The sequence below is a fragment of the Phoxinus phoxinus genome, assembly GCF_949152265.1.
Source record: "Phoxinus phoxinus genome assembly, chromosome: 2".
NCBI classification, from domain to species: Eukaryota; Metazoa; Chordata; class Actinopteri; order Cypriniformes; family Leuciscidae; genus Phoxinus; species Phoxinus phoxinus.
In genome coordinates this window covers 7,145,866-7,171,454 of record NC_136877.1, presented here as the reverse complement: position 1 = coordinate 7,171,454, position 25,589 = coordinate 7,145,866, and the positions used below count along the sequence as shown (strand labels likewise).

Genomic DNA, 25,589 nt, shown 5'->3' with positions numbered 1-25,589 from the left:
AAAACTATTTCTTAAAACTCCGGCCAGAGTGGAGATTTTGGAAAACTTTATTTTAGTTTTAATTTTAGGCAGCCGACGTCACAGTATGCGACAGAACTTACACCTGCGTTAAAAGTGCGACCTATGTTTACATTTTCATTTGGCTATGGTGATCATGGATGCATTCAGAGTAGCAGTCGCATTTATGTTGGTGCAATCCGTTTTCGTCTGTTTGCATTTGCAAATACAGCTGCTCTATTATGTCGAGGAGCAGAGATGAATGAGTGCTCGGAGGTCAGCAATTTTGCAACAACTTCTCCCTCCAACACGAAGAGCCAGTCCACGTCGCTGTCTGGTGGGAGAACTTTGAAAATGAAGTGATTGGCTAACGTGGGCTTGAGCTTCTCGTTACACTGCCACCTACAGGTTTGGCATGCTCTTGATGGCATATATACACGGGTTCGTGTAAACGAACGGCTTTGGCGGAGGACTTTGGTTGCAGGAACACAGGACAGGAACCTGGGTGGAGAAGACAACGGTAAGAGCCAGGGCGGGAGGGCCAGGACGCAAGGACCCACGGTGGAGTCGAGAGAGGCAGGAGCCATGGTGGAGGCTTGGCAGTAGGAACCAGGGGGACCACGGGCCGAGATGGAGCTGTTGGCGATGGAGTCCCAGGCGGAGAACTGGAGGGATCATACGACACAGAAGGTCCTGGAGGGCAGGGCGCCGCCGAGGCAGAGCTGGAGGGATGGAGGAGCCCGACAGAGCCAAAAGGGTGGAGGGACGAGTCACAGACTAAGTCTCATAAGTCCATGATGAAGGCAGTGTGACGACTGACCAAGGTGGAGCCGGAGGGATGAGGAAGCCCAGTGGAGCCATAGGCACAACGGTCCCAGGTGGAGCCGACTGGTCAACCGGAGGTTCTAGGTGAAGCTACTGGGTCGACATTTCAGGGCTGGACTGGCGAACACTCAGAATGAGGCAAATTTATCAGGGAGACAAAGGGTTGAGGAGATTGCGGCTAGGGTTGAAGGACTGGGTAGTGCAGGCTTTGACAGAGATTCAGTATCAGGATATTTCGTTTTTATTCCCCTTAATATATTTACTGAACACAACAAACAATTTTTCAGTGTGTTTGAATTGCTAAAGCAAGAATCAGAAATGTGCTTTTAATGCAAGCCAGAGGTGAGCATTGTATTTTATTATCTGCAATGGGATGTGGGATAAAAGTGATCCAGGCGGCCCTGATACAGACAGTGCTTTTAAAGATTTACAAGGTGAAAGGCTCCATTCAAAGGACAAGAGGATTTAAGCAGGGAATCATTTATAACACTCTACAAATGTTTATTACTTATTCCACCCTGCTGCCGATGGCACCATAGCAACCAGGAGCAAAGCGCAGCCTACATCTCCAAGTATTCTGAGCATTAAGTAGGTGGTAAAGGGAAATTTAAATGGGTGCACTATATGAGGAGAAAAACAAGGCAACAGTTGCTGTCCTGTCTGGTTTGTTACTAGCAAACCAGAGAGAGAGAGAGATAAAAAAGTAGAAACTGTCTAAAATTGTACATTTATATCATTATTCAAAATGTGTGTATGGGAGACTGTCTGTCATACATACTATAGATAAAATGAAGTACATTTTAAAAAATGGCCACAAATGTAAAGTCAATTTCACAATTTATTACAAAGAAACGGCAAATGTAACACTCAAATTCTGAAGAGCTGCATTATTCTGGATAATTTGTTCTTGTTTTAAACAGAGATCACGATTCTCTCATAATTCTGAACAGACAACTAAACAAAATAACATGTAATTTACTAGAGGTTCTGACAAAATGTTAATTGCTGCAGTCTATTATTTTTATTTATTTATTTCATTTTAATTATTTTATTTATTTCTATACTTTTAATGATTAATCGTGCAGTTCTATCTTGAAGTAGAATAACAGTAAATGTAAATAAAAATCTTGAAATACAAGTTCATATTTTTCATATGGATGTAGTGGTATGCAGAAATCATAAATATTTTAAACCAGAATATTGAGTTGAGAATAAAATTGCTCTTATGGTGTGACTATAAAAGACATGATGTCAGCTGTTCACATTTGAATTCAGAAAACTTTAAAACTAAAAAAATGTCAAGTCTTAATGTAAAATAAATGCACATATGCAGCTATATTTGTAATTACCCAAAAGTGAGTATAAAGTAAGCCCGGTATGTTTTGCTTAAAGGAGTGGTTGATTATGATTTCACTTTTTTAACTTTAGTTAGAGTGTAATGTTGCTGTTTGAGCATAAACAACATCTGCAAAGTTACAACGCTCAAAGTTCAAAGCAAAGGGAGATATTTGCTTTTAAAGAAATTGCTTTTTAAGGACTACAACAAACGGCTGGTAGGGACAGCAGCACGACATTCCTCCCGGGTTAGTGACATCACAGAGACTAGAATTTACATAAACCCCGCCTCCAGGAACGCGATTTATAGATTATCATGACAGAATATGCTAATCAATGACTAGAAGATAACTACACATATGCAACATAAATTCATCAACTAACCAGAAATGTCCTGTTGCTTCTACATGTTGTTACTTCTTCTTGAGTCTCTCCATCATTGTCTAACTCCGGTTTGAACATAAAACGCTAAAAGATTTAGACATTTTCAGTGCATGTCGTTGTGAGGTAAAAGGACATGAGCTGTTGAAGCACCGCCCTCTGTGTCGGGAGCAGCAGCTTATTTGCATTTAAAGGAACAGACACAAAACGAGGCGTTTTTGCTCACCCTCAAAAAGTGACAACTTAACATGCTATATAAAAATATCTGTGGGGTATTTTGAGCTAAAACTTCACATACACACTCTGGGGACATCATAGACTTATTTTACATCTTGTGAAAATGGCATTATACCACCCCTTTAAGTTATAAGCAAAGCACCATCTGAGATGTTCAGGATTGTTCATTTACAAGCCAAATCACTTGTGATCTGCCATGAAACTCTGCCAACATCTGACCCAAACTATCAGGAAGTGGAACATAACAATGGATCAATGTTTTCCCATCTAATCTAAATCATCTCATCTGCATGGATATTCCCTCCACTCACAAAAAAAATAAAGTGTTACCAAACTGTATTTGGAAAGAATGTACTATGAGGATACTAACTGATTTTGATAAGGACACACATTGACCTAACTGGATGATAACTTACATGGCAAGGCAGTTTCTTGCATTGTATGATATCTTAGTCACGTTTTTTTTTTCTTTCTTTTTTGTCCTAAATTGTCCATCCCCCCAAAAAAATAGTTTTCTCTCAATATTCTAAAGAGATAATTTTCATGCTTTTTACAGTGTCTTTAGTCAAAATAATATTTTTTCACAAATACTCAGACTAGTCAGAAATTATCTGAGCACAAGCACATTGGCAGATGTGATGGCAATGACAGCTACAACAGAGATGCAAGCAAAATCTGTAGTCAGACATTCAGAGAAAAGCTGAAGTATGACAACATACAGTATAATTCAGAAAGTTACAAAAGTCAGACACACTGAGCACTCCTTCATTCAGAGATAACACAACCAGCGTCCACTTCAGCTTAAGCTCTGGACCAGAGTAATGGGATCTGCCCTCTGTCCCATAAGGGCAGTACATAATGAGAACGTCCAAGGGCAACAGATTACAAGGCCTAGATTTTACAAGCATGTCAAGAGGTCTTACTGTGACAGAAGCCAGGAGGATAGATGGACACTCTTAGTCCAGCGTCAATAGCTATGGGCTAAACAATGGCCTAACCTTGAGGCGGACATAAAGGGGGACTTTATAGACCAACTTGGGAAAGGGTGGAGGAACAGAGTGTATCGTAAGGAGGATGTTTATTTCATTCTGCGTGCCACCACATGCTTCCCACCACATGCAGGTTAATGAATTACATTCCATAAACTCTTAAAAATAAAGTTTCTAAAAGGGATTTTCACAAAGCAATGCCATTAAATAACCATTTTGGATTCTATTCATGAAACAGTTCTTAAAAGAACGATTATTTTAAGCCGGGGGCACACTGTATGATTTTGCCCAAGATTTGGCCGTCTGAGACTAATTTAGCAAATCCTAATATTCCTCTGATCCCAGGCTAAAATCTGAAGTCTTTGATTGGTAGTCGTGTCCGAAGATTTGACGCACAGTCCTGCAGTGTGACTTCTACGACGACCGTCAAATTGTCTTCATTTTTCAAGACAAGCCATGACCACAATTAACGTTAGAGATTACTTTGTAGCCACCATTTCTATCTCACATATAAATGCAGCTCACTGTCACCGAACGTGTTATGATGTTGGAAGGGTGAAGAAGGGAATGAACCCAATCGCAGCCAGTAGTCACAGCACACGGTTTATTATATACAAAAAGGAAAAACAAAGCCCACGAGGGGGCAAAACAAGTCAGGACAATGGTGACTAACTAGACAATGATACTGACAGATAACTAGAAGACAAATAACTGATACAAGAAATAGCTCAACAAGACGATTAGTCTTGACAGGTTACTCACAGACTTTGACACGGATTGACAATGAACCAATGCAGGACAGCAAACACAAGGGGATTAAAAAGAGAAACTAATGAGGGAAACAGGTGATAATGGGGAAGCAATAATGACTAAACGAGGATAAGAAGGAGGGCGGGGCTAGATGACGAGACAACACAAGCACATGGCCTAACAAAAGGCTATGTGTTTGCACATAAAACATGGGTCTGTCATGATCCTGCCTCAAGACTTAAAGAAAGACAAGGACTAGATGGCAGAATTATGACAGAACGTGTCATTGATTGATGATTTAAATTAAAACTCCAGACGGGTTTTCTTGTGTGCGCTTTTAATGCATCTTGACTTTCGTCCAGTCTGACATTAATGACTGAGATATTACAGTGTGAAATGGCTTACAGCTGGGATCATGTTCTTACAGTCTGACAAGAAACCATTGTAAAGGACTATTATAAATCGCAACTTCTTAATAATCTTAAAACCCCTTTTCCACTATTAAGAGCCTTTTGTGCAATGGAAAGGTTCTATGGATGTTTAAGGTTCTTCATGAAACCATAAATGCCAATAAAGAAGCTGTATTTTTCTGTGCTGCTTGGGATCCATTGGATGTTTCCAGAGGAGTTTATTGACTGTGGAAATGAGGATGGTTCTCAACAGCTTATTTCCAGTGTGCAGCCAGATAAACAAATCTCTGTTGTTACATTCAGCTTTCCAAAGACCCAAACACAAGGAGGATGGAAAGAATAAAGGCACCATTATCACTATCATCAGAAGTTGACGAAGTTTACAATTTTCCACTTTTTCTCTGTTGCTGTTTGTGTGCCAAGGTTTATGTGTGTGAACATTAAGCATATAGTCTTTTTAAGTACTGTATGTTATTTCCATAATAAGTAGTCACTAGTCAGTAACTTTATTTTACAGTGTTGTTGTTACACGTTACATGTAAGTTACTGTAGTAATAACTATAAATGATGCATAATTACATGCAGTTAACCCTAAACCAAACCCTCATCCTAACCCTATAGTAAGTACATGTAGTTAATAATTATTACTCAGTAGTACTTAAATGTATAATTACACTGTAATACTGACACATTAAAATAAATTCAATTTATTTAACATTTATTTGTATAGCGGTTTCCACAATAATAATAATAATAATAATAAGTTTATTTTATATAGCGCCTTTCTCAAACCCAAGGTCGCTTTACATAGTTGGAAGGCAAGGAAACACAACAACAAACAACCAAAACAATACTACAAAGACAGGTTATCTGGATGAAGCTATGAGTTTGGTGTGGAGAAATGTTCAGTAAACAAAAAGGTCTTAAGATGTGCTTTAAAGACGGGAAGAGAAGGACAGTCACGAAGAGGTTGTGGGAGGCGGTTCCAGAGTTTGGATGGCAATACACATTGTTTCAAAACATGCATGAGTCCACATTACAATTTAGAGTGATCTGTTATCAGAGGTAACTGTCTAAGTTATGTATTTCAGAAATGTAAACAAAATCACAGTTAGCTAAAAATGTATTAACTTAAACAGTGTGATAATTTAAGGCAGAAACAATGAGCTCATTGAAGTAATGAATACTTGTTTGTTAACAAATGATTATGACATTTAGAAAAATTTCGCATTGGTGCATGTTGATTCAGAGCTTGCGTCATCTGAAGTCTTTGTAGCGGTTGGCGCCGTCTTTTCTTTTTCACATGGGTATACTACCTGAGCCTGACATTTGACCTCTTGAGTGTGGATACATTATACTGAATTCCTGACAAAAATAATGTAAACATTGCATGACTGCTGCAGGTTCATTTCGGCGTTGATAGTGTTGACATAGAAACGCTTAACTATGAGTTTGAGGACGTGAACAGCTCCAGTTAGAATGTCACGGGTTGCCATCTTGTAATTACGGTTACAGCATGGCGTGAACGCTGCATATACTCATTGTTTTGGTTCTAGAGGAACTGTAAAATGTGGCTGCTGTTTCTTTTTGGCACTCAGTGACTGTCTGTCCAAAGCATTCTCATCCTAGGGCGTCATATACTGACACTTTTGACATTTCGTCTACATCCAACGCACATGGCACCCTTTAGCGTCAATATGACATGCAAAGAGCTTTGTTCGGTTATGGTTGGGTTTAGGTCTGGGGTAGAGTTAGGGTTAGACCGCTAGGAGGCGCCTTCTGGCCCATATCTATCTGCGTCTCATATTGACGCTAAAGGGTGCCATGTGCGTTGGATGTAGACGATATGTCAAAAGCGGCAGTATATGACGCCTTGGGATGAGATCGGGTCTGTCTATGACTCTGCAGAGACTTACAGAACGTGCTGATGACGTGTGAGTGTGTGGAAATTCGTATGTTGACAGCCAGGTAGGACATCCTATTATTGCATTTAGAACGAATGCAATGATTGGACGAACATTTTTTGGTCCTGAGACTTCCTAAGAAGATATCTGTACATTGTTTAGTATTTAGACCACTTCTATTATTGATTGCTATCAGGATATGACGAGGATTTCAACCAGTATAACAAGTGTTTATGAATAAAAAATGCCTACCCAACCTTTAATGCCATATATTTATTTTTTAAAAACTTAAGGGGAAATGCATTCATTGCACCATGAAGTGTGGCTTCTTCACCTGAGGTGACACTTGTGAGAAGCCCATTCTAGCTCTCAGCTGGATCTCAGAAGTGTGTTTTTAGCACAGAAACAAGTCTGTCTGCTGTGTTTACCAGCAGCTTCAACAGGGCGGCGGAGAAGGGAAGAAACAGCAATTGGGCTCAGATGAAAGCAGGGCCTCAGCGCAGTGAGGAATTCACGCTGTTTACACAAGCATGGCCACTGCTCTGACAGGCTCACATGCACACAAACACTCTCACAGACACAAACACAAAGCCATCCAACCCTCACTGAAAGAGTAAAACTTCACATTTAAATCCCATTTAACAGCGTAACACATAAGCATCTGCAATGCAATAATGAAAACCATCTGAGAGAGACACGCGCTAAGTGCCATTTCCAAGTTTACAGGATGGTTGTCAACCCTCCAGCTATGTGCAAAACTAAATGTTCAGAATTTACTAATCACAGCATATCAAATTAGCCTGGTAAAAGTCAAGATTTTCTCAAACAAATGATAGAAATTAAGCGATATCTAGCACGCCTGGCCTAATGAATGACTGGTGGACAATCGTTGTGTCAAAGCTTGTGTTTATTTTAGGTGTGTAATGATATATTATAATGCCACAATATTTGCGTAATTTGTTTTTAAAAAAATGCATTATGGATGTTATAGTTATTTGTGATTTTTTTGGGGGTCACCCTATTCACAGCAGCGCCATCTTTGATTTTGAATGGGAATTAAAGTCAGGCTGTGGGGGATAGACCCACATCTATTCAGTGGGTTGTATTGTTATTTAATTGTTTTTGGATTGTTCTGCTGACGAAACACTGCAAAAATATCTTTCCAAGGAATTTCAGTAGACAAAAAACTACAGGCAACATGAGCTGTGGAAAAATATAAGTGATCTATGAGCTTTACACAGCTTTTTACAGCAGATGCCATTGAAAACACTGTAACAGCCTCGCTTTCATAACTGTCATGGCACTGCTCTGAATAAGGTCAATTGACTTGAGCATTGGGGACCAAAACCAAGTCCACCATTGATTTGCCAACATTTTTATGAACAGTAACTGTTTATCATATAAACTCACAGGCCCCTTTCTTAGGTGCACCTGTTCAATTGCTCATTAATGCAAATATCTAATCAGCCAATCACATGGCAGCAGCTCAATGCATTTAGGCATACATGGTGAAGATGATCTCGTGAAGTTCAAACTGAGCATCAGAATGAAGAAGAAATTTAATTTAAGTGACTTTGAATGTTTCATGGTCGTTGGCACCAGACGGGCTGGTCTGAGTATTTCAGGAACTGCTGATCTACTGGGATTTTCACGCACAACCATCTTTAGGGTTTACAGAGAAAATTTTAAATATCCAGTGAGCGGCAGTTCTGAGGGTGTAAATGCCTTGTTGACCCCAGAGGTCAGAGGAGAATGACCAGACTGGTTCCAGCTGATAGAAAGGCAACAGCAACTCAAATAAACACTCGTTACAACCGAGGTCTGCAGAAGAGCATCTCTGAACGCTCAACACATCAAACCTTGAAGCAGAAGAGCATCTCTGAACACTCAACATCTCAAACCTTGAAGAAGAAGAGCATCTCTGAACACTCAACACGTCAAACCTTGAAGAAGAAGAGCATCTCTGAACGCTCAACATGTCAAACCTTGAAGAAGAAGAGCATCTCTGAACGCTCAACATGTCAAACCTTGAAGAAGAAGAGCATCTCTGAACGCTCAACACGTCAAACCTCGAAGCAGAAGAGCATCTCTGAACACTCAACATCTCAAACCTTGAAGCAGAAGAGCATCTATGAACGCTCAACACGTCAAACCTTGAAGCAGAAGAGCATCTATGAACGCTCAACATATCAAACCTTGAAGAAGAGCATCTCTGAACGCTCAACACGTCAAACCTTGAAGCAGAAGAGCATCTCTGAACGCTCAACACGTCAAACCTTGAAGCAGAAGAGCATTAAACACCTCAGCCTACATCAGTATTGTTGCTGTCAAACCCCTTTATGACCATATAACCATCTTCTGATGGCTACTTCCAGCAGGATAAAGTGCCATATTAAAAAGCTCAATATCATATTGTGATAGGGGTGGACTCAGGGTTATTATAGTTAGCCTAACTAAAACTAACACTAAAACTAAAGCCATAAAAAAAAACGTAATTACCTGGAAAAATAAAAGTGAACTGAAATTAAAATAAAATAGCTGAGCAATGCAAAAAGCTGATAAAACATTTGGGTTATAAATATTTGGATAACCTTTTTTACATTTTCTTGCCACATGGTGAGGTCCACAGGTGGAAATTAGTGACCTAATGTATAAACAGTGCCGATGTTTACATACTTTTTTTTTTTTACTTTGCTTTGTGTTACTTTTTTAAATCCTAAATCTAGTTTAAAAATAAATAACTAATAAATAAATAAAAATCCCAGATTTTTTAAATGCGGCCCCAGACTTTTTGGCCCCACTGTTACTCCATGTCATCTTGTAGGAGAGAGTCCTCAGCTCTGTGTGTTTGTCCTTTGGACTCAGTCAGACTAAATCCACACCTTGAGAACATTAATAGCATAAGAGGATTCGGCCAGCAATCTAATTAAGGCTGAAGAATGTCTGCCGATCCATTAGACACAAGGAGAACACACCTATTATTACAGCAATACACCTGGGGCAAGAGTTGAGGTTAGCAGAAGAACTAAATAAAATCATCTCACAGTGGAGAAAGAAAAAGAAAAATGTCACAAAATTATAAACTGGAACACAGCTTTAAGTTCTAAAACTGCTTAAGATTAGCTCACCCAAAAATAAAAAATAATTTACTCATGATGACAGAATTTTCCTTTTACATTCCCAAAAAGACATGCGTCAGTCAACCTGACATGAATCTCTAGAGCTAATAGTCCTAATCTAAAACATAGCACCACTTATATGGTAACAAGATATTTCTTTAGCAGATGTTTAATTCAGAGGAGAAAACTCTACCATACCAAGAATAGTTCATGCTAAAACATACAGTAAGTGGAGAGCAGCAGGGGAAATTAGTTAAAAATAAAAGTGCATTATGTAAAGTTATTATTTAAAGTTAAAGGTAAACTCAGGAAGTTTTTAATAAATGGTGCTGCTGGTCCATGAGTTGTCTGATTAAAAAATCAGACCTACCGGTAAATAAAATAATTGGTAACACTTTATTTCGATAGTCCACTTTCTATGAGTAACTTTGCAACTACATGTCAACTATCAGTCATTTAAGTATTAATATAATGTCTGCTTAATATCTGCTCACACTTTATTTTGTTGCTGCCCAACAGACATTCAACTGACTATAAGTGATTTTGCAACTACATCTAAACTTATTCTACTAACATAGACTTGGAAGATGATTTGAAGCATTGGTTGACTTGAAACAGGATAAGAGCGTTACAGACGGTCACAGAAGTTTACGGTAGGATTTACCTGTGGGTAAGTGAGTCTGTGTTCTCAGATGAGGCCAGTGTGTGTGTGTGTGTGTGCGTGCGTGCGTGCGTGTGCGTGCATGTGTGTGATCAGTAGGCTTACTCTGGTGACTGTGAAGTGAGTGAGGGAGAGCCTGGCATGATTGTGACATGAATATTATGGACAAACTGAGGGTTATTTCCAGGGTGCTTTCACACTTGTTTCGATTACCTGGTCCAAACCAGAGTTCAGTTGCTCCCCACTCCCCCTGCCCCCGCTAGATTGAGTTCACATTATAATTATTTGTGTCTGAACTGCAGTGCGTGTGTGCGACCAAATCAGCAGCTGTTTCCCCTGTTGTTTGCTAACGATGACGCAGGAGAAGGCGGTAAAATGCATAGCGTTGCTCACCTCACTTTTATATTTTGTTTTTTGAACCTTTGGTTTTGTTTTCAAAGCATCAGCACATAACAGCACTTGTGTCTATCTGCCCCGCACATTCAACAAGCTCATTTACAACACACAGCATTGTTTTGGATGTTCGGTAAGTTCAGTCGCAAGATATACGTCATAAAAGCCGACCAATCAGATGGTGAACATATGCCTTTAGGTTCGGTATCTTTAGGTTCAGTGTTAAAAATGCCAATGTGAAAGCTAAGCAGACCAGGACCTTTTTTTTTGGGGGGGGGGGGGGGGGGGGGGGGGGGGTCTGAACCAAATGAACCAAACTACAGTGTGAACACACTAAGCAGACTCGGGTATGGTTCGCGGTTGCATACCAGAGTTCGGAGAACAGCTTTCACATCATCCAAACGAACCAAACTCTGACGTCAGTTGAACCCGGGTGCACACCAAAAGTGCAAGTGTGAAAGCAACCTTACACTACTAAAAACTGTAATTGTTCTGAGGTACTAGTTTACGCCAGATTTGGGGTATTAGTAGTCCACCAAATGAAGAAGTTTGCTGAAATCATCTCATGGTTTCATATTTTTTCTTCACTCCTTTGTGTAAAACATTTTAATGAGCCAAAAATTACTGGCTGCACTTTTTTTATTAGATTGTGATATAACATACTGCAAATCAGCACTCTTTTTTTTTTTTTTTTTTTAGTCTTTTGAAGTGATGAGTCACAAATTCAAAACCTCATCCCATACAACAAAAATTTGCCTGTCAAGTTTGTCTAGAGTCAGAAGCAATCAACTGGAAATTGAACAAACTCTTCTCACTCTAAGCATAGCGTTGAGTTTTGCCCCACAGGGAGAACAGGTGAGTCACCGAGCAGGGATAAAAACACAGGAAATTTAAATTAAGCTACTGCTCTGCCCATCTCCCCTTCAACCTCAGACACGCTCACAAAACCGCTGGAGAAACAAAGTCATGGATTAAGTCAGTGAGAAAGCTTTTGAACTTTGACCAGGAGTTGTGTGTGTGATAGAGTGGCACATGATGCAATGAAAAACCTTTTAAAGCACAGCCACCCTCACAAATCTGGATCTGGCTTTAAGACCGTACTGTCCGTCAGGAAACTCGGCCAAGTGGCGGATGGAAAAAAAAAAGCCTGCTCAGTCAGGGACAATATGTGACACAAGGAAGTGCGTTCTACGGTGTGGCTCTGGTTTTAAGAAGAAAGTCGATCCCGTAACCTGAGTGTTTCTCATCAGCCAATGGAAAACCTACTCCTTGGATTTTTGATTAACATCCTGCATATTTAACACACATTGTGTGACTTTAAAAAGTGTCTAGGTCAGGGTAAATAGTCAAGGAGTTTAGGCACTTTTCATATATAGTCGTTTTTAAAGGAGACATACACTAGAGCCCATCACTTTAACTGATCCCTCCACTTTATTTTTCATGCATTAATTATGCCTTGTAATGCACCTTATAATGCATTGTCTCATGAATAATTGTAGTTGCCAGTTGGCAGTTATAATACATTATAATACGTCATTCTTACACTTTTAGAAAACACAAGGCATTGAAACACATGACAAACAACAATTTTAAGATATAACAAGGAATCTGCGCAAATTATAGTGCATTTTAACATTTAATTTTTAAAATATTTATGAAAAGATATAGTGCATTATACATTATGAATACCTTTATACTGCATTATACATAAGGCCTTGAGTAAAGTGTTACCAATTATTTCTTCACAGATCAAATCAGCCAACCTTTGAGAGATTTTCATGTTAGCTTGAACTGAAAAAAAAAGGTTAACAATATCATTGGTTCAATCACAAGCAAATCTCTATATTGTGCCACAGTCTTAGAAATGTACTCTTGTACTCTACTCATGCTGGATTCATATGGTTTTGAAAAGCTTCTCTTGAAAAAAGAATTAAATAAATGAAAATATATATTTTTAATAAATGACTTGCCATTAAATGAAAATGTCATGTGGTGTAACCATCACATAAAATGTAAGACGGATTTATTCCTTAGACCTGAGTGCACACATCTTAATTAATTTTTTATTTTATTTTTACATGGTAAATGGTAGTCATTATTTCACATTATTTATTCAGATATCAATCAAGTTTTTGGGGGAGTCACACAACATGACATTTTGCATGCAGGGGTCACAGGGTCACAAACTTTTTAAAATATTAACAAACACTGAAGCATTTTTGTTACACAATTTTTCTTTCAAGAATGTTTTTTTTTTTAAGCTTAATGAATTTTAAAACGGAAAAACATGATATTTAAGGTGTTTTCCGGTCACTGTATGCATGAATTGTGTTGATTTTTCAATAAATTTATAGATTCAGACAAAAAATGTATGTCATGTCTTTGACCCCTTATTGACATGAAAGCACATATAACTCATTAAAATGACAAACAAACAAACAAATATGCTTGCAATAAAGTAATAAAGTCCATGCTCATACTTTACTCATAAACTCACACTGAAGAATGGACCACAGTCTTATCTATGCATCAGCACTTCAAACAGACACTAGATACTTGTGGATTTTTCTTAAAGGTAAAGATGGGAAATATACAGCCTTTTCAAAGCCCTCTTCAGCAGTTGCCAGGGGCTGCTGATATAGTTTAACCACTCGTGCATTTCTTTGTTGGCTCTAGAACAACATCCAGAGTGTGCACGGCAAATAGTGGGGGAGGTAATATTTTGACCCAGAGTCAGGAACTCTTTTATTTTTTCTTTGCCTCTTTAAATTACAGTTTGGTTAGTGTTAACCATTAACAACCAAGGAATTTTGAGGCAGGAGTTATTGGGGCATGACAGCAGCACACTTCACCTTAGGCTGGCAGAGGAAGAAGAATAAAGAACGTGACGTCAACAGAAGGCAGGACCATCAGGATCACATTTCATAAGCCAAAACACGTCTGCTTACATCTGTCATTTCTCAGTAGACAACAAACAGCTGAGCTTAAAGGTAACACAGACACTTAGCGCATTTACATGGAGCAATGTATTCTGATTAGAAGTCCAATTCGAATGAAAATGCTCCATGTAAACACCTCAATCAGAATAAAAATGTCCAAACTGATGAAATTTCAGTTTGAGAGGGGTGGGATAAACCTTTTCTAATCCGTTCATTAAGACAATTAAACACTTGATTGGACTGAAAAACGTGCAATGACGTAGAAATGGAATGACGTAGAGTTTCACTCTTTACACCCTCACTATAAGTCACTTTAGATGTAGTCTCAGCCTCAGATTTCACGGCCATGGACCGTTGGCTGAACGCCTGATGCATATGGCACACAAAATGGAAACACTTTGGGAGTTTCAAAATCGTTATCTGATTGGTTGAATTCTCCAAGATTTCCGGGAGACGTGTGTCACAGTCTGCCTAGAAACAAAGCCAAACTGTGACAATGAGCGCTTATCAGGATCAATGAAACGCAGGATTTTTAAAAGTATGTAAAGTTGACAGCACCATTGTTGCGGCATTGTTGCAGTAAACTTGCACAATATTCTTGAATGAATTGCACGGCGGTCTGTTATTGTGGGGACATCGACCTTTCATTTTCACCTCCCTATAAACATGATGCTGTGGCTGAACACAACCATCTGTGATTGGTTGCTTTACGGTTGCTTTAACTGTGATTGGTTGTTTTCTTAGGCAGTCCTTGGCAAATGGAAGCTGCTATCACAAGACTACTTTAGATGTGAACACTTTAGATGTGAACACTTGAATTAATATATAATTCAATTAATGTTTGGTCACATTTGTGTGGATCAATTTTCCAACAACTTACATGCAAAACTACCAAAAAGAAACACATTTAGCGCACACATTGCACAATTTAGGCTGGTAACACCGCGCGTGTGATATTGGCACATAGTTAACTGGTACATGTCAGCAGTCTGTGAAATAGAAGCATCACCAGAGGCTAAACCACTCAGGCCTAATTTTGTTCTGCATGGGCCTTTGTGTTTTGTTTATTCAGAAAACATGGATTGGCTCTGGAGTAATCAAGAAAAAATAAATAACCAATAAAGACAAATATTAGAAGAAAAACCCTGGTAAACTGCCTTGCAATCTTCTGCCTAAAGAAACAGCATCCAAACTGAAATGTAACCTTATAAGTGACTGATTCGGAACAGCCACTTTGACTGACTTGAAGCGCAAGTGAGACTTTTGATCAACAATTGATTCAACAGAGTTAACAATGTGATTTCTATTAAGTGCACAAAGACATAGCACACACAAATTGAGTTTAATAAACCATTTTCATTAGATGTAATGAAGAAGGGAAGGGAAAGGGAAAGAAATGAAAAGAAAGGAAAGAGAAAGAATGGAAAGGGAAAGAAAAAAAGGAAAGAGAAAGTGAAAGAAGGGAAATAAATGAAAGGGAAAGAAGGAAAGGGAAAGGGAAAGAAAGGAAAGGGAAAGTGTAAGAAAGAAAGGAAGGAAAGAAAGAGAATGGGAAAGTGAAAGAAGGGAAATCAATGGAAGGGAAAGAAGGAAAGGGAAAGAAATGAAAGAGAAATAAAAAAGGTAAAGTGAAAGAAGGAAAGGAAAGGGAAAAGGAAAAAATGGACAGAAAGGAAGGAAAGGGGAAGGAAGAGGTAGGTAGAGGAAAGGAAGGAAAGAAGGAAGGAAAAAGAAAGGAGGTAATGAAGGAAGTGAACGGAAGGAAGGAGAAAAGGAGGGAGAGAAAGAGAGAGAGAGAGAGAGTGGGGAGTAATCAAGGAAGGAAGGAAGGAAGGAAGGAAGGAAGGAAGGAAGGAAGGAAGGAAGGAAGGAAGGAAGGAAGGAAGGAAGGAAGGAAGGAAGGAAGGAAGGAAGAATAGACAAAATAAAATAAAAACTAAAACCATCAAATAAAAAGACACATTTATTCTTTACACATTGAATACATACGAGTGCACACATCTTAATCATTATTATAAAAAACGTTTTTATACATTTCATGGTAAAACATTTTTTCAAACATCATGAATTATTAATTCAGAGATCCATCAAGTTTTTGGGGAGTCGCACCACATGACATAGTACATCCTTATCTAACCTTGCCTTGTCATTAAAATGTCAAAGTATCAGATTTTTTAATAGATGTATTGACCTGGACACACAGTCATTAAGGTCTGCAGGGGTGCACCACATGACTTTGATTTGGCGGACAAAACGTTTTCAAATATTAATAAAGAGTGAATCATTTTTCTTTCAAATAATAGAGATAGTGTTTCATTTGTATTGACAAAGCAATTGAATCATATTTGCCATTTCAAACATATCTACTCCAAACTGACAACAAAAAGTATTAATCTAATTCCTTGTATTACGTTCTAAACTGCAAGCGAGGAGGATTTCACAGTTTTTATTCACCTCAGATTATATTATTTAGCTTTTTCATAAGAGTCCGGGATTTGACAAATTCACTTTTAAAATAAAAAATAATCTCTAAAATAATGTAAGGCCAGTATTGTAAGTATTGTAATCATTAAATATTAATAGTACATTCAAATTATTTTCGATTAATTATAATGTCACATTACAGACCACATATAGGTAGACGGGCTTCCTACAGTATAACCCATTGACTTAATGAACGTAGGGAGCTAATCCAGTGAATGAAAACAGGATTTGCCTCTATAGAAAACAGTGATCAGCTGAATGGAAATAATCAGATCTTGGCTGCAAATCAATCCCACATCGCACAGCCACTCAAGCTGGACAATGTGTTTAGAGCTCACATACCAAACAACATCCAGCTAAAAATAAATTCACAAGCCACATCTCCAGGGCGTTTTGCCATCCTTCTGGGAATGCACAGCCATATGCTTAGCTACATCTCATCGTCCCACGTCACATGACACACGAGCTCATTAGCCAGTCCACTCCGAGAGATCCGCGCAGCAGGGATGCGGAAGGGGAAACAACAATGTGAAAAGGTCAACTGCAGATGTCAGAGAGTGACAAGAATACTGAAAGAGCGAACACGTGCGATGACGGAACAAAACTGGCCTGGGTCTATGAGAAAAGGCCTAATCTACTGACTACTTTAAATAAGCTCATTAGACGGATTGCCAGTTTCCCATAGACCCCTGCCACTTTTTTAACTCTCACGCCATGGATACTCAATTTTTAAACATTTCTAATGTTTTTAAAACTATTCAGCATGCAGTTTCATAATAACTGAGATACTATGTGAAATAATGTAGGACTGTTTAGAAAGAGGATTAAACGGTCCTCACGGAACATTACGGAAAACCTGTAAATGTCAGAACATATAAAAACTGCGATTTACAGGCCTGGAAAAGTCTAAAAGTCAGCGATACAGCATGGGAATTTCAATAGTAAATAACACTTTATCAAAAAATTGTCATCTAAAAATAGCTTTGTCCATTTAAAATTCTTCTTTGTGTGCTCAATGTTAAAATAATACAGGTGAAACAAAAGTTCATTTATTTGAGTAATTCAACTTAAAAGGTGAAACTAATATAGTTTATAGACTTATTACATGCAAAGTGAGATATTTCAAGCCTTTATTTGGTATAGTTTATTTTTGATGATTATGGCTTACAGCTTATGAAAACCCCACATTCAAAATTAGAATATTGTGAAAAGATTTTCATAAACTGTAAGCCATAATCATCAAAATTATAACAAATAAAGGCTTGAAATATCTCACTTTGCATGTAATGAGTCTATATAATATATTAGTTTCACCTTTTAAGTTGAATTACTGAAATAAATTTACTTTTGCACGATATTCAAATTTTTCGAGTTTCACCTGTACATGATTCAATTAAAAAAAAAAAATCATCCAGTATCATAAGCAAATAGCAGGGTTATTATCCGTAACTAATAAGACTAAAACACATTTTTCATTATTTGAACAAATAAACTAATTATAGAATAAAGTACTAAAATAACTAAAACTAATTAAACTAAAACTTATTTAAAAACTATAATACAAATTACAAAAACAACAAATTAGAAAAAAAAATAGAAAAAAAGAGAGAGAGAGAGAGAGAGAGAGAGAGAGAGAGAGAGAGAGAGAGAGAGAGAGAGAGAGAGAGAGAGAGAGAGAGAGAGAGAGAAGAGTGTTTCTCTTTCACATATAAATTTTAGCCCAAAAAATTTGAAGGCCATCCTCCAAAACCTGACATGACTATTATTCTTCGTAGTCAACATCTCATTTAAAGGAGAACTTGGCAACTTTTTTAACTTAATAAAACTGTCTATAAGAAATCATTTGTATGGTTAAACAACCTGTTCTGGTGATATTGGTGACTTTCCCCGCTCCCCCCAGCGTTTCCAGGCGGAAAACCAACCTTGCAACTTGGGGACTACCGTCCTGGCAAGATATAAATTGGAAGTCTCGTGAGAAGCGGGAACAAGAACGAGCGAGAAACACAAACTGCTTTTTTGGTTGATAACAGAATACAAAATGTACATGTCAATGTTCTATGATAATGTGTATGATGTATTACCCACCTCGGTACACATAGCTCCGCACGATAAAGTTGGCTTGCTCCGATCATAACAAATGCACATGAGCAGCGGTTGAAAGGGGGAGGAGAGCGCCGCAAGTGAGTTTTTTACGACCGTGTTGTGAAATATACGCCCCACAGCTGTAGGGCGTATACATGTACATGCGACAACAACAGTGAAAATCAGCGAAGAAATGACTAGAGTTGCCGAGTTCTGCTTTAAAAGCGAAAAGGAAAATGTCTCACGACTGCTCTTATCTTGTTAACCTGATAAGGCTGAGGTTTTAAACCCTGTCACTGTGTAACCTTGTGTCACGATCCACACATGGGAAACAGGGTTAGATCCAAGTGCAGTTTAATAGGGTTATCCGTACTTGTAAACAGTCCAGGCAGGGGTCAAAACCAGAGAAGCAATCCAAAAACATAAAACAATACAACAGGCAATAACAGACGCAGAAACAGAACTCAGAAGTGGCGTGATAATATACAAGGAATCCGTGACAAACAAAGAAACAACCAGGGTATATAAACACACAGAACTAACAATGATAACAAGAGACAGCTGGGAACAATGATGGGAACAATGACGAGAACAGCTGAGTGCAATGAACAGAGATAAGTGCAGACAAGGATTGTGGGGAATGTAGTTCATACTGTGACAGACACCGTGGGGGACGAGGACCTCTAGTGGACACCAAGGAACATGAACCAGACACCATGACATAACCCCCCCTCTACGGAGCGGCTACCAGACGCTCCAAGACCCACAAAAAACAAACAAAACAAGAGTCCAGGCGGGAGGTCGAATGGTGGAGGATCAGGGGGAGGGATGGAGGGCCAGGACCATGAAGGGGAACAGGAACAGGGGATGACGACTTAACCGGCGGCCGGGGCGAAGCAGACAGTCCATCGGGCGGCCAGGGCGGAGACGACAGTCCATCTGGCGGCCAGGGCGGAGACGACAGTCCATCTGGCGGCCAGGGCGGAGACGACAGTCCATCTGGTGGCCAGGGCGGAGACGACAGTCCATCTGGCGGCCAGGCCGGAGACGACAGTCCATCTGGCGGCCAGGGCGGAGACGACAGTCCATCTGGCGGCCAGGGCGAAGCAGATGACCCATCGGGCGGCCAGGGCGGAGAACTTTCCTCAGGCGGCCAGGGTGAAGACGAGCCCTCTGGCGGCCACGGCGGTGAAGACCCCTCGGGCGGCCACGGCACAGCAACAGCAAAGAATACCGGCTCAGCAACAGCAACAGACACCACCGGCTCAGCAACAGCAACAGACACCACCAGCTCAGGAACAGCAACAGACACCACCGGCTCAGGAACAGCAACAGACACCACCGGCTCAGGAACAGCAACAGACACCACCGGCTCAGGAACAGCAACAGACACCACCGGCTCAGGAACAGCAACAGACACCACCGGCTCAGGAACAGCAACAGACACCACCGGCTCAGGAACAGCAACAGACACCACCGGCTCAGGAACTGGAACCGACACCACCGGCTCAGGAACAGACACCACCGGCTCAGGAACTGGAACAGCCACCACCGGCTCAGGAACAGCAACAGACACCACCGGCTCAGGAACAGCAACAGACACCACCGGCTCAGGAACAGCAAGCTCAGGAACTGGAACAGACACCAGCGGCTCAGGAACTGGAACAGACACCACCGGCTCGGCAGACGTGACGTGAAGCTCAGGCTCGGCAGACGTGACGTGAAGCTCAGGCTCGGCAGACGTGACGTGAAGCTCAGGCTCGGCAGACGTGACGTGAAGCTCAGGCTCGGCAGACGTGACGTGAAGCTCAGGCTCGGCAGACGTGACGTGAAGCTCAGGCTCGGCAGACGTGACGTGACTCCTCGACGCATGCAGTACTGCCACTGCGTAATAGAGGAAGACAGCCCTCTTGGCCGTGGCAGGACTGATGGTGGGCAGCTCCGAGACGATCTCAGGGGTGACAGCGGGCTGCACGGGGACGACCTCCGGGATGACAGCGGGCTGCACGGGGACGACCTCCGAGATGACAGCGGCTGCACGGGGACGACCTCCGGGATGACAGCGGGCTGCACGGGGACGACCTCCGGGATGACAGCGGGCTGCACGGGGACGACCTCCGGGATGACAGCGGGCTGCACGGGGACGACCTCTGGGATGACAGCGGGATGCACGGGGACGACCTCCGGGACCAACGGACTCGGGACCACCGGAACTGGGACCACCGGGGCAGTCACGGAGGAAGTCTTCCTTCTCCTCCTCCGTTTCGGTACCACCAGAACTGGAACCACCGGAACCAGCGGTGAAGGACGCTCGGGGCTGATCATCACCGGCCCATGGTCAGAGAATGACCGAAATGGAGAATGCTGTCGGTGCTTACCTCTAGTCTCTCCTGCCCTACGACCTCCACGGGTCCCAGAAAATCTGGCCAGACGGGTTCCCTCAAACGAGTCCTTGGGTCCGGTGAAAAGGGGCGCGGGAGACTTTTGGCGGTGAAGCTTCCTCGGTCATCCGAGCCCACAATGCAAAACATTGAAAAATGTTCATACGTGGTGCCTCCTCCTTGACTTGAGAAGTCCCGCTCGAAGTTGCACCCTTCCTCCCATTAGTCTGGGAGGGAACGCGGAATCCCGTTCTGCTGGATCTTGACATGACGGATTCCTTCTGTCACGATCCACACACGGGAAACAGGGTTAGATCCAAGTGCAGTTTAATAGGGTTATCCGTACTCGTAAACAGTCCAGGCAGGGGTCAAAACCAGAGAAGCAATCCAAAAACATAAAACAATACAACAGGCAATAACAGACGCAGAAACAGAACTCAGAAGTGGCGTGATAATATACAAGGAATCTGTGACGAACAAAGAAACAACCAGGGTATATAAACACACAGAACTAACAATGATAACAAGAGACAGCTGGGAACAATGATGGGAACAATGACGAGAACAGCTGAGTGCAATGAACAGAGATAAGTGCAGACAAGGATTGTGGGGAATGTAGTTCATACTGTGACAGACACCGTGGGGGACGAGGACCTCTAGTGGACACCAAGGAACATGAACCAGACACCATGACACCTTGTGTTCACCTCTGATGTCTGGCCAGAGGAAGTGGATATGGAGGTCATTTATTTATTACTCTAGGCCAGGGGTCTTAACCACCAAAAGTGAACCTGAAGAAGGTTTAAGGAGACGCAGGTGTTACATAAATGGGGTGTTGTATTCACATACTGTAGTATTTCTTATGATGTATAAGGACAATCATTATTATTAAATCAAAGAGGCATATGCTTTACATACTCCCTCTTAAAGTTCCCCTATTATGCTTTTTTTAAATATAATATTATATTTCATGCAGAGTGTAATATAGCTGTTTGTGAATGTAAAAGATCAGCAAAGTTTTAAAGATCAAAGTGCACGACAAATAAAGTTATTGTCTCCTTGAAGAAAGAATCGATTCTGAACTGCCGAAATGAGTCGTCAGCAATTACAGTCTCACTTCCTGTTACAAACCTACGCAACAATGTAACACATTTGCATAATCCCAGCCTATGGTCTTCATTGGGTGCCGGTGTACAACATCTTAGATATACTTTAAAAGTATGAGGACTCGCGCTCGAACGGATACGATGAAACCGATGCCATTGTTACTGTTTGTATGAATAGTTCAGAAGAAGCCTGAAATTCAGATATGACACGAGCTGTAAGCGGTCGACCAATCACAACAGACTGGGCCATCTGGCCAATCAGAGCAGAGTAGGCTCTCAGAAAGGAGGGGTTTAGAGAGACTGAATCTTTTAGCAAACCGTTTTAGAATCAGTGAGAAAAGAGTTGCAATGTATACAGTATTATGAGACAATTCAAGTGGTTTTTTTCTTTCTTTTTCTTTTCTTACCTTGGATGCATGTAAACCTGTTAGGAACCTTTAAAATAGCATAATAGGGGAACTTTAAAAATAAAAAATAAATAAATTGGCATCAATGAATCCATGAAGAACCTTTAACATCCATGGCAGCTTTCCATTTCATTTCACAAAAGGTGTTTCGAAAATGTTTTTTTTTAAGAACTGTTCTTTCTATCGCTGCAAAAGCCTTTATTTACCTTTATTTTTAAGAGTGAGTTCATGACATTTTCATTGTTCTAAATACATTTTACTGGAAATGAAACATTTAGCTGAACTTGAGCTTCTTAACTTTTGTTGAAGTTATAAGGAAAGATGGATTTCCTGCAGAATAACTATATATTTACTGTATAACTGCGAGGCAATTCAGAGGGACAGGTAACACTTCATTACTACAGAAGTCAACGTCAAAGTGAATCTGAAAAGAAATGGACAAGAAAAGCAAAAAATCACTAAAACTTTAGTCTGGATGTCTTGAATATGAAGCAACAACAATAACAAAAACAGCCGTGGCGGCCAGCAGACTATTACCAAGAACTGCAAATGAGATTAGGCTGAGTCTTACGTAACGTGTGACTAAAGCCCTGATTCAGGATACTACAACACACACCTAGACAATAACACTCGTCACCTGTAATAAGATGAGAATCCAGAGCAAATCACAGGGAAAATTAAAATCTAAGACTGCAGCCTCTCTGTTTGAGGCTGATACAAACAACATAAAGAACATCTAATGCACAGGAAATTAAAAATGCACCAATAGAGGACCTCAGCGAGAGGGGTGTTTTTATGAGAACGCTGCCCATAATAACTCTACAAGTATGAGAACAATGTTTGAGGCCACCACAGTTTGAGTTACTCCCAGTTTATAATAAGTCCTGCTTGAAATATTGTTGTTATTGTCATCTAAAACTGTTCAAAAGAGCTGTCAATTTGATTACTCGTGATTATTTGCATCTAACATTATTATTTTGGTGTTTATATTATGTGTGTAAGCTATATAATGTGTGTGTGTGTGTGTGTATGTGTGTGTGTGTGTGTGTGTGTGTGTGTATGTGTGTGTGTGTGTGTGTGTGTGTGTGTGTGTGTGTGTGTGTGTGTGTGTGTGTGTGTGTGTGTGTGTGTGTGTGTGATTTGACAGCACTATTGAAAATATTTTTGCTGATTTAAACAAAGCTCAAATAAAATATAGGTATTAGATAAAAAAATGAAACCGAAAACAATTCAATGAAACTTAGAAATGTAACCTTGGCACCTGAAGTAAATAAGCTGAACTACGGTACTTACATTACTAAATCTGGAATAAAACCAGAAATAGGCTATAAAAAAGCCATATAAAAATGACAAAAGCTAAATTACTAAAACTAAAATCATGAAAAAAAAAAAAAAAAAAAAAGCCAATTCAAATATGAATAGCTACATACGATAAAAATAATACTAAAAATAACACAGGTTCACACATTAGCATTGGCTTCTCTCATACACACACCTTTAGATATGTCATATTCACTCTCTTTAGTCCTTCAGCTTTCAATCACTGTCTAAAACAACAGACAGTCTCTGAGGTTTTCATTAGGAGAGTTCATTTTCCTATAACCAAAGGAGACACCGAGGCATCCTGCACGAAAGATTTGGCATTTAAAGCTGTTCTCGTTTCTCTACAAGAACAGAGGAGTTGGGAGGGTTATATATTCTGCACAATTATACTTTCACCAGATGGGTGCATGTAGAATGTGTTAAATAGATGTCAAACTCCATCGCATGTCCATTAACCATGCCTGAATGTCTTCTCATTCATTCAATCCATCAGAGATATTTATAAACCAAATAAATAGTTACAACTGCACCCCGCCCCCTCACACACACACACACACACACACACACACACACACACACACACACACACACACACACACGATGTGTGTATCATCTCACACAATCTCATTTATTTGGTCACCATTTAAACCACTTGTCACATGGACTATGTAAACTAACAACAAACTGCTTGACAGTCTAGTGTGGCATTACACTGAGTGTAATGGCATTACACTCATATACACTTTATTTTAAGGTGTCTGTGTTACAGTGTCATCATGCATTCAATTACTGTGTAATAACAATTACGGTAACTGCATGTAGGCTACTTACTATAGGGTTAGGGTTGGGATAGGGGTTTGGTTTATGTAATTATGCATAGTTTATAGAATTATATATTTCTTACTACAGTAACTACATGTAACGTGTAACAACGACACTGTAAAATAAAGTGTTACCACCACCTAGACAGCACTTTTGGGCATCATAATAGACATAGTGAACTTGACCGTGCTGTCTAGGCAGCGCGCTGTGTTTTGGGACACAGCCTGGCTGCGCGTGCACACAGTAAATGTACAGTATGAGTAGTGTGTGCTGAAAGTGAGCAGAAAGTGAGTTACCTTTGGAGTAGAGTGACTTGGGCGAATCGAGGTCGATATCCGCGCTGAAGAGCGTTGTGAAGTCAGAGGGCATCGCAGATCCTCCGAGAAAATGACAGACTCCTCAACCGCAGCTTCTAACAAACTGCCATCGTTTAGTTTGGCCGAGACGAAAGACGAAAACGAAGAAAATCCAGGTGTAGAAAAAGCAGGCGATGACACTTCTAAATATCATTTGAAAAAGTGTTTGTGTCGTCCAGCGCTCTTCGTAGTGTGAGTGTGTGTGTGTGTGAGCGTGTGTGACTGTGTGTGTGTGTGTGTATGTTTGTGTGTGTGTGCGTGTGTGTGTGTGTGTATAAACACTCAGCCAGCACGACTCTTGAAACAGTTGTCTGTGTTCCTCTGCGGCCCCGCCCACTCCACGCGTCATCACTTCAAGAGCAACACGTTCAAACACACACAGGTTAATTCCTCTTTGGGTGAGCTTGGGTTGTTATCTTTCTCGTTTTATCAAATGTGATTGCAACTTTTCATTGAAGGATATATTCCTCTATTTTTCTGGGGGTGACTATGCTATTGATAATGTAGTTAATTTCTTTGTGTTGCATTGTAAATGTTTTATTCACAAAAACAAATTTCTCAAGACTTTACCAAGATTTGATGTCTTTATTGCTGAGATTTCCCTTATTGTAAAATCTCTTAAACTCATTGATAACAGTAAGAACAACAAGTTTCTTAAGGACTATGTACGGATTTTACTTACTTGTTG

At 40.2% G+C, this 25,589-nt stretch overlaps 1 protein-coding gene across 3 annotated transcripts in view; it reads right to left on the bottom strand.

Annotated features, from left to right (window-relative positions):
- nfat5b (nuclear factor of activated T cells 5b) overlaps window positions 1–25,241 on the bottom strand; it is a 52,770-nt gene extending 27,529 nt beyond the window's left edge. Inside the window, exon 1 of one of the 3 annotated variants that reach the window (XM_079583450.1) lies at window positions 24,842–25,241. In XM_079583450.1, the coding sequence (XP_079439576.1) occupies window positions 24,842–24,914 (73 nt within the window). In that variant the 5' untranslated portion in view covers window positions 24,915–25,241. The remainder of the gene's footprint in view (window positions 1–24,841) is intronic. The other 2 variants (XM_079583451.1, XM_079583452.1) reach the window with 2 other exon arrangements.
- Between the last annotated feature and the right edge of the window lie 348 nt (window positions 25,242–25,589).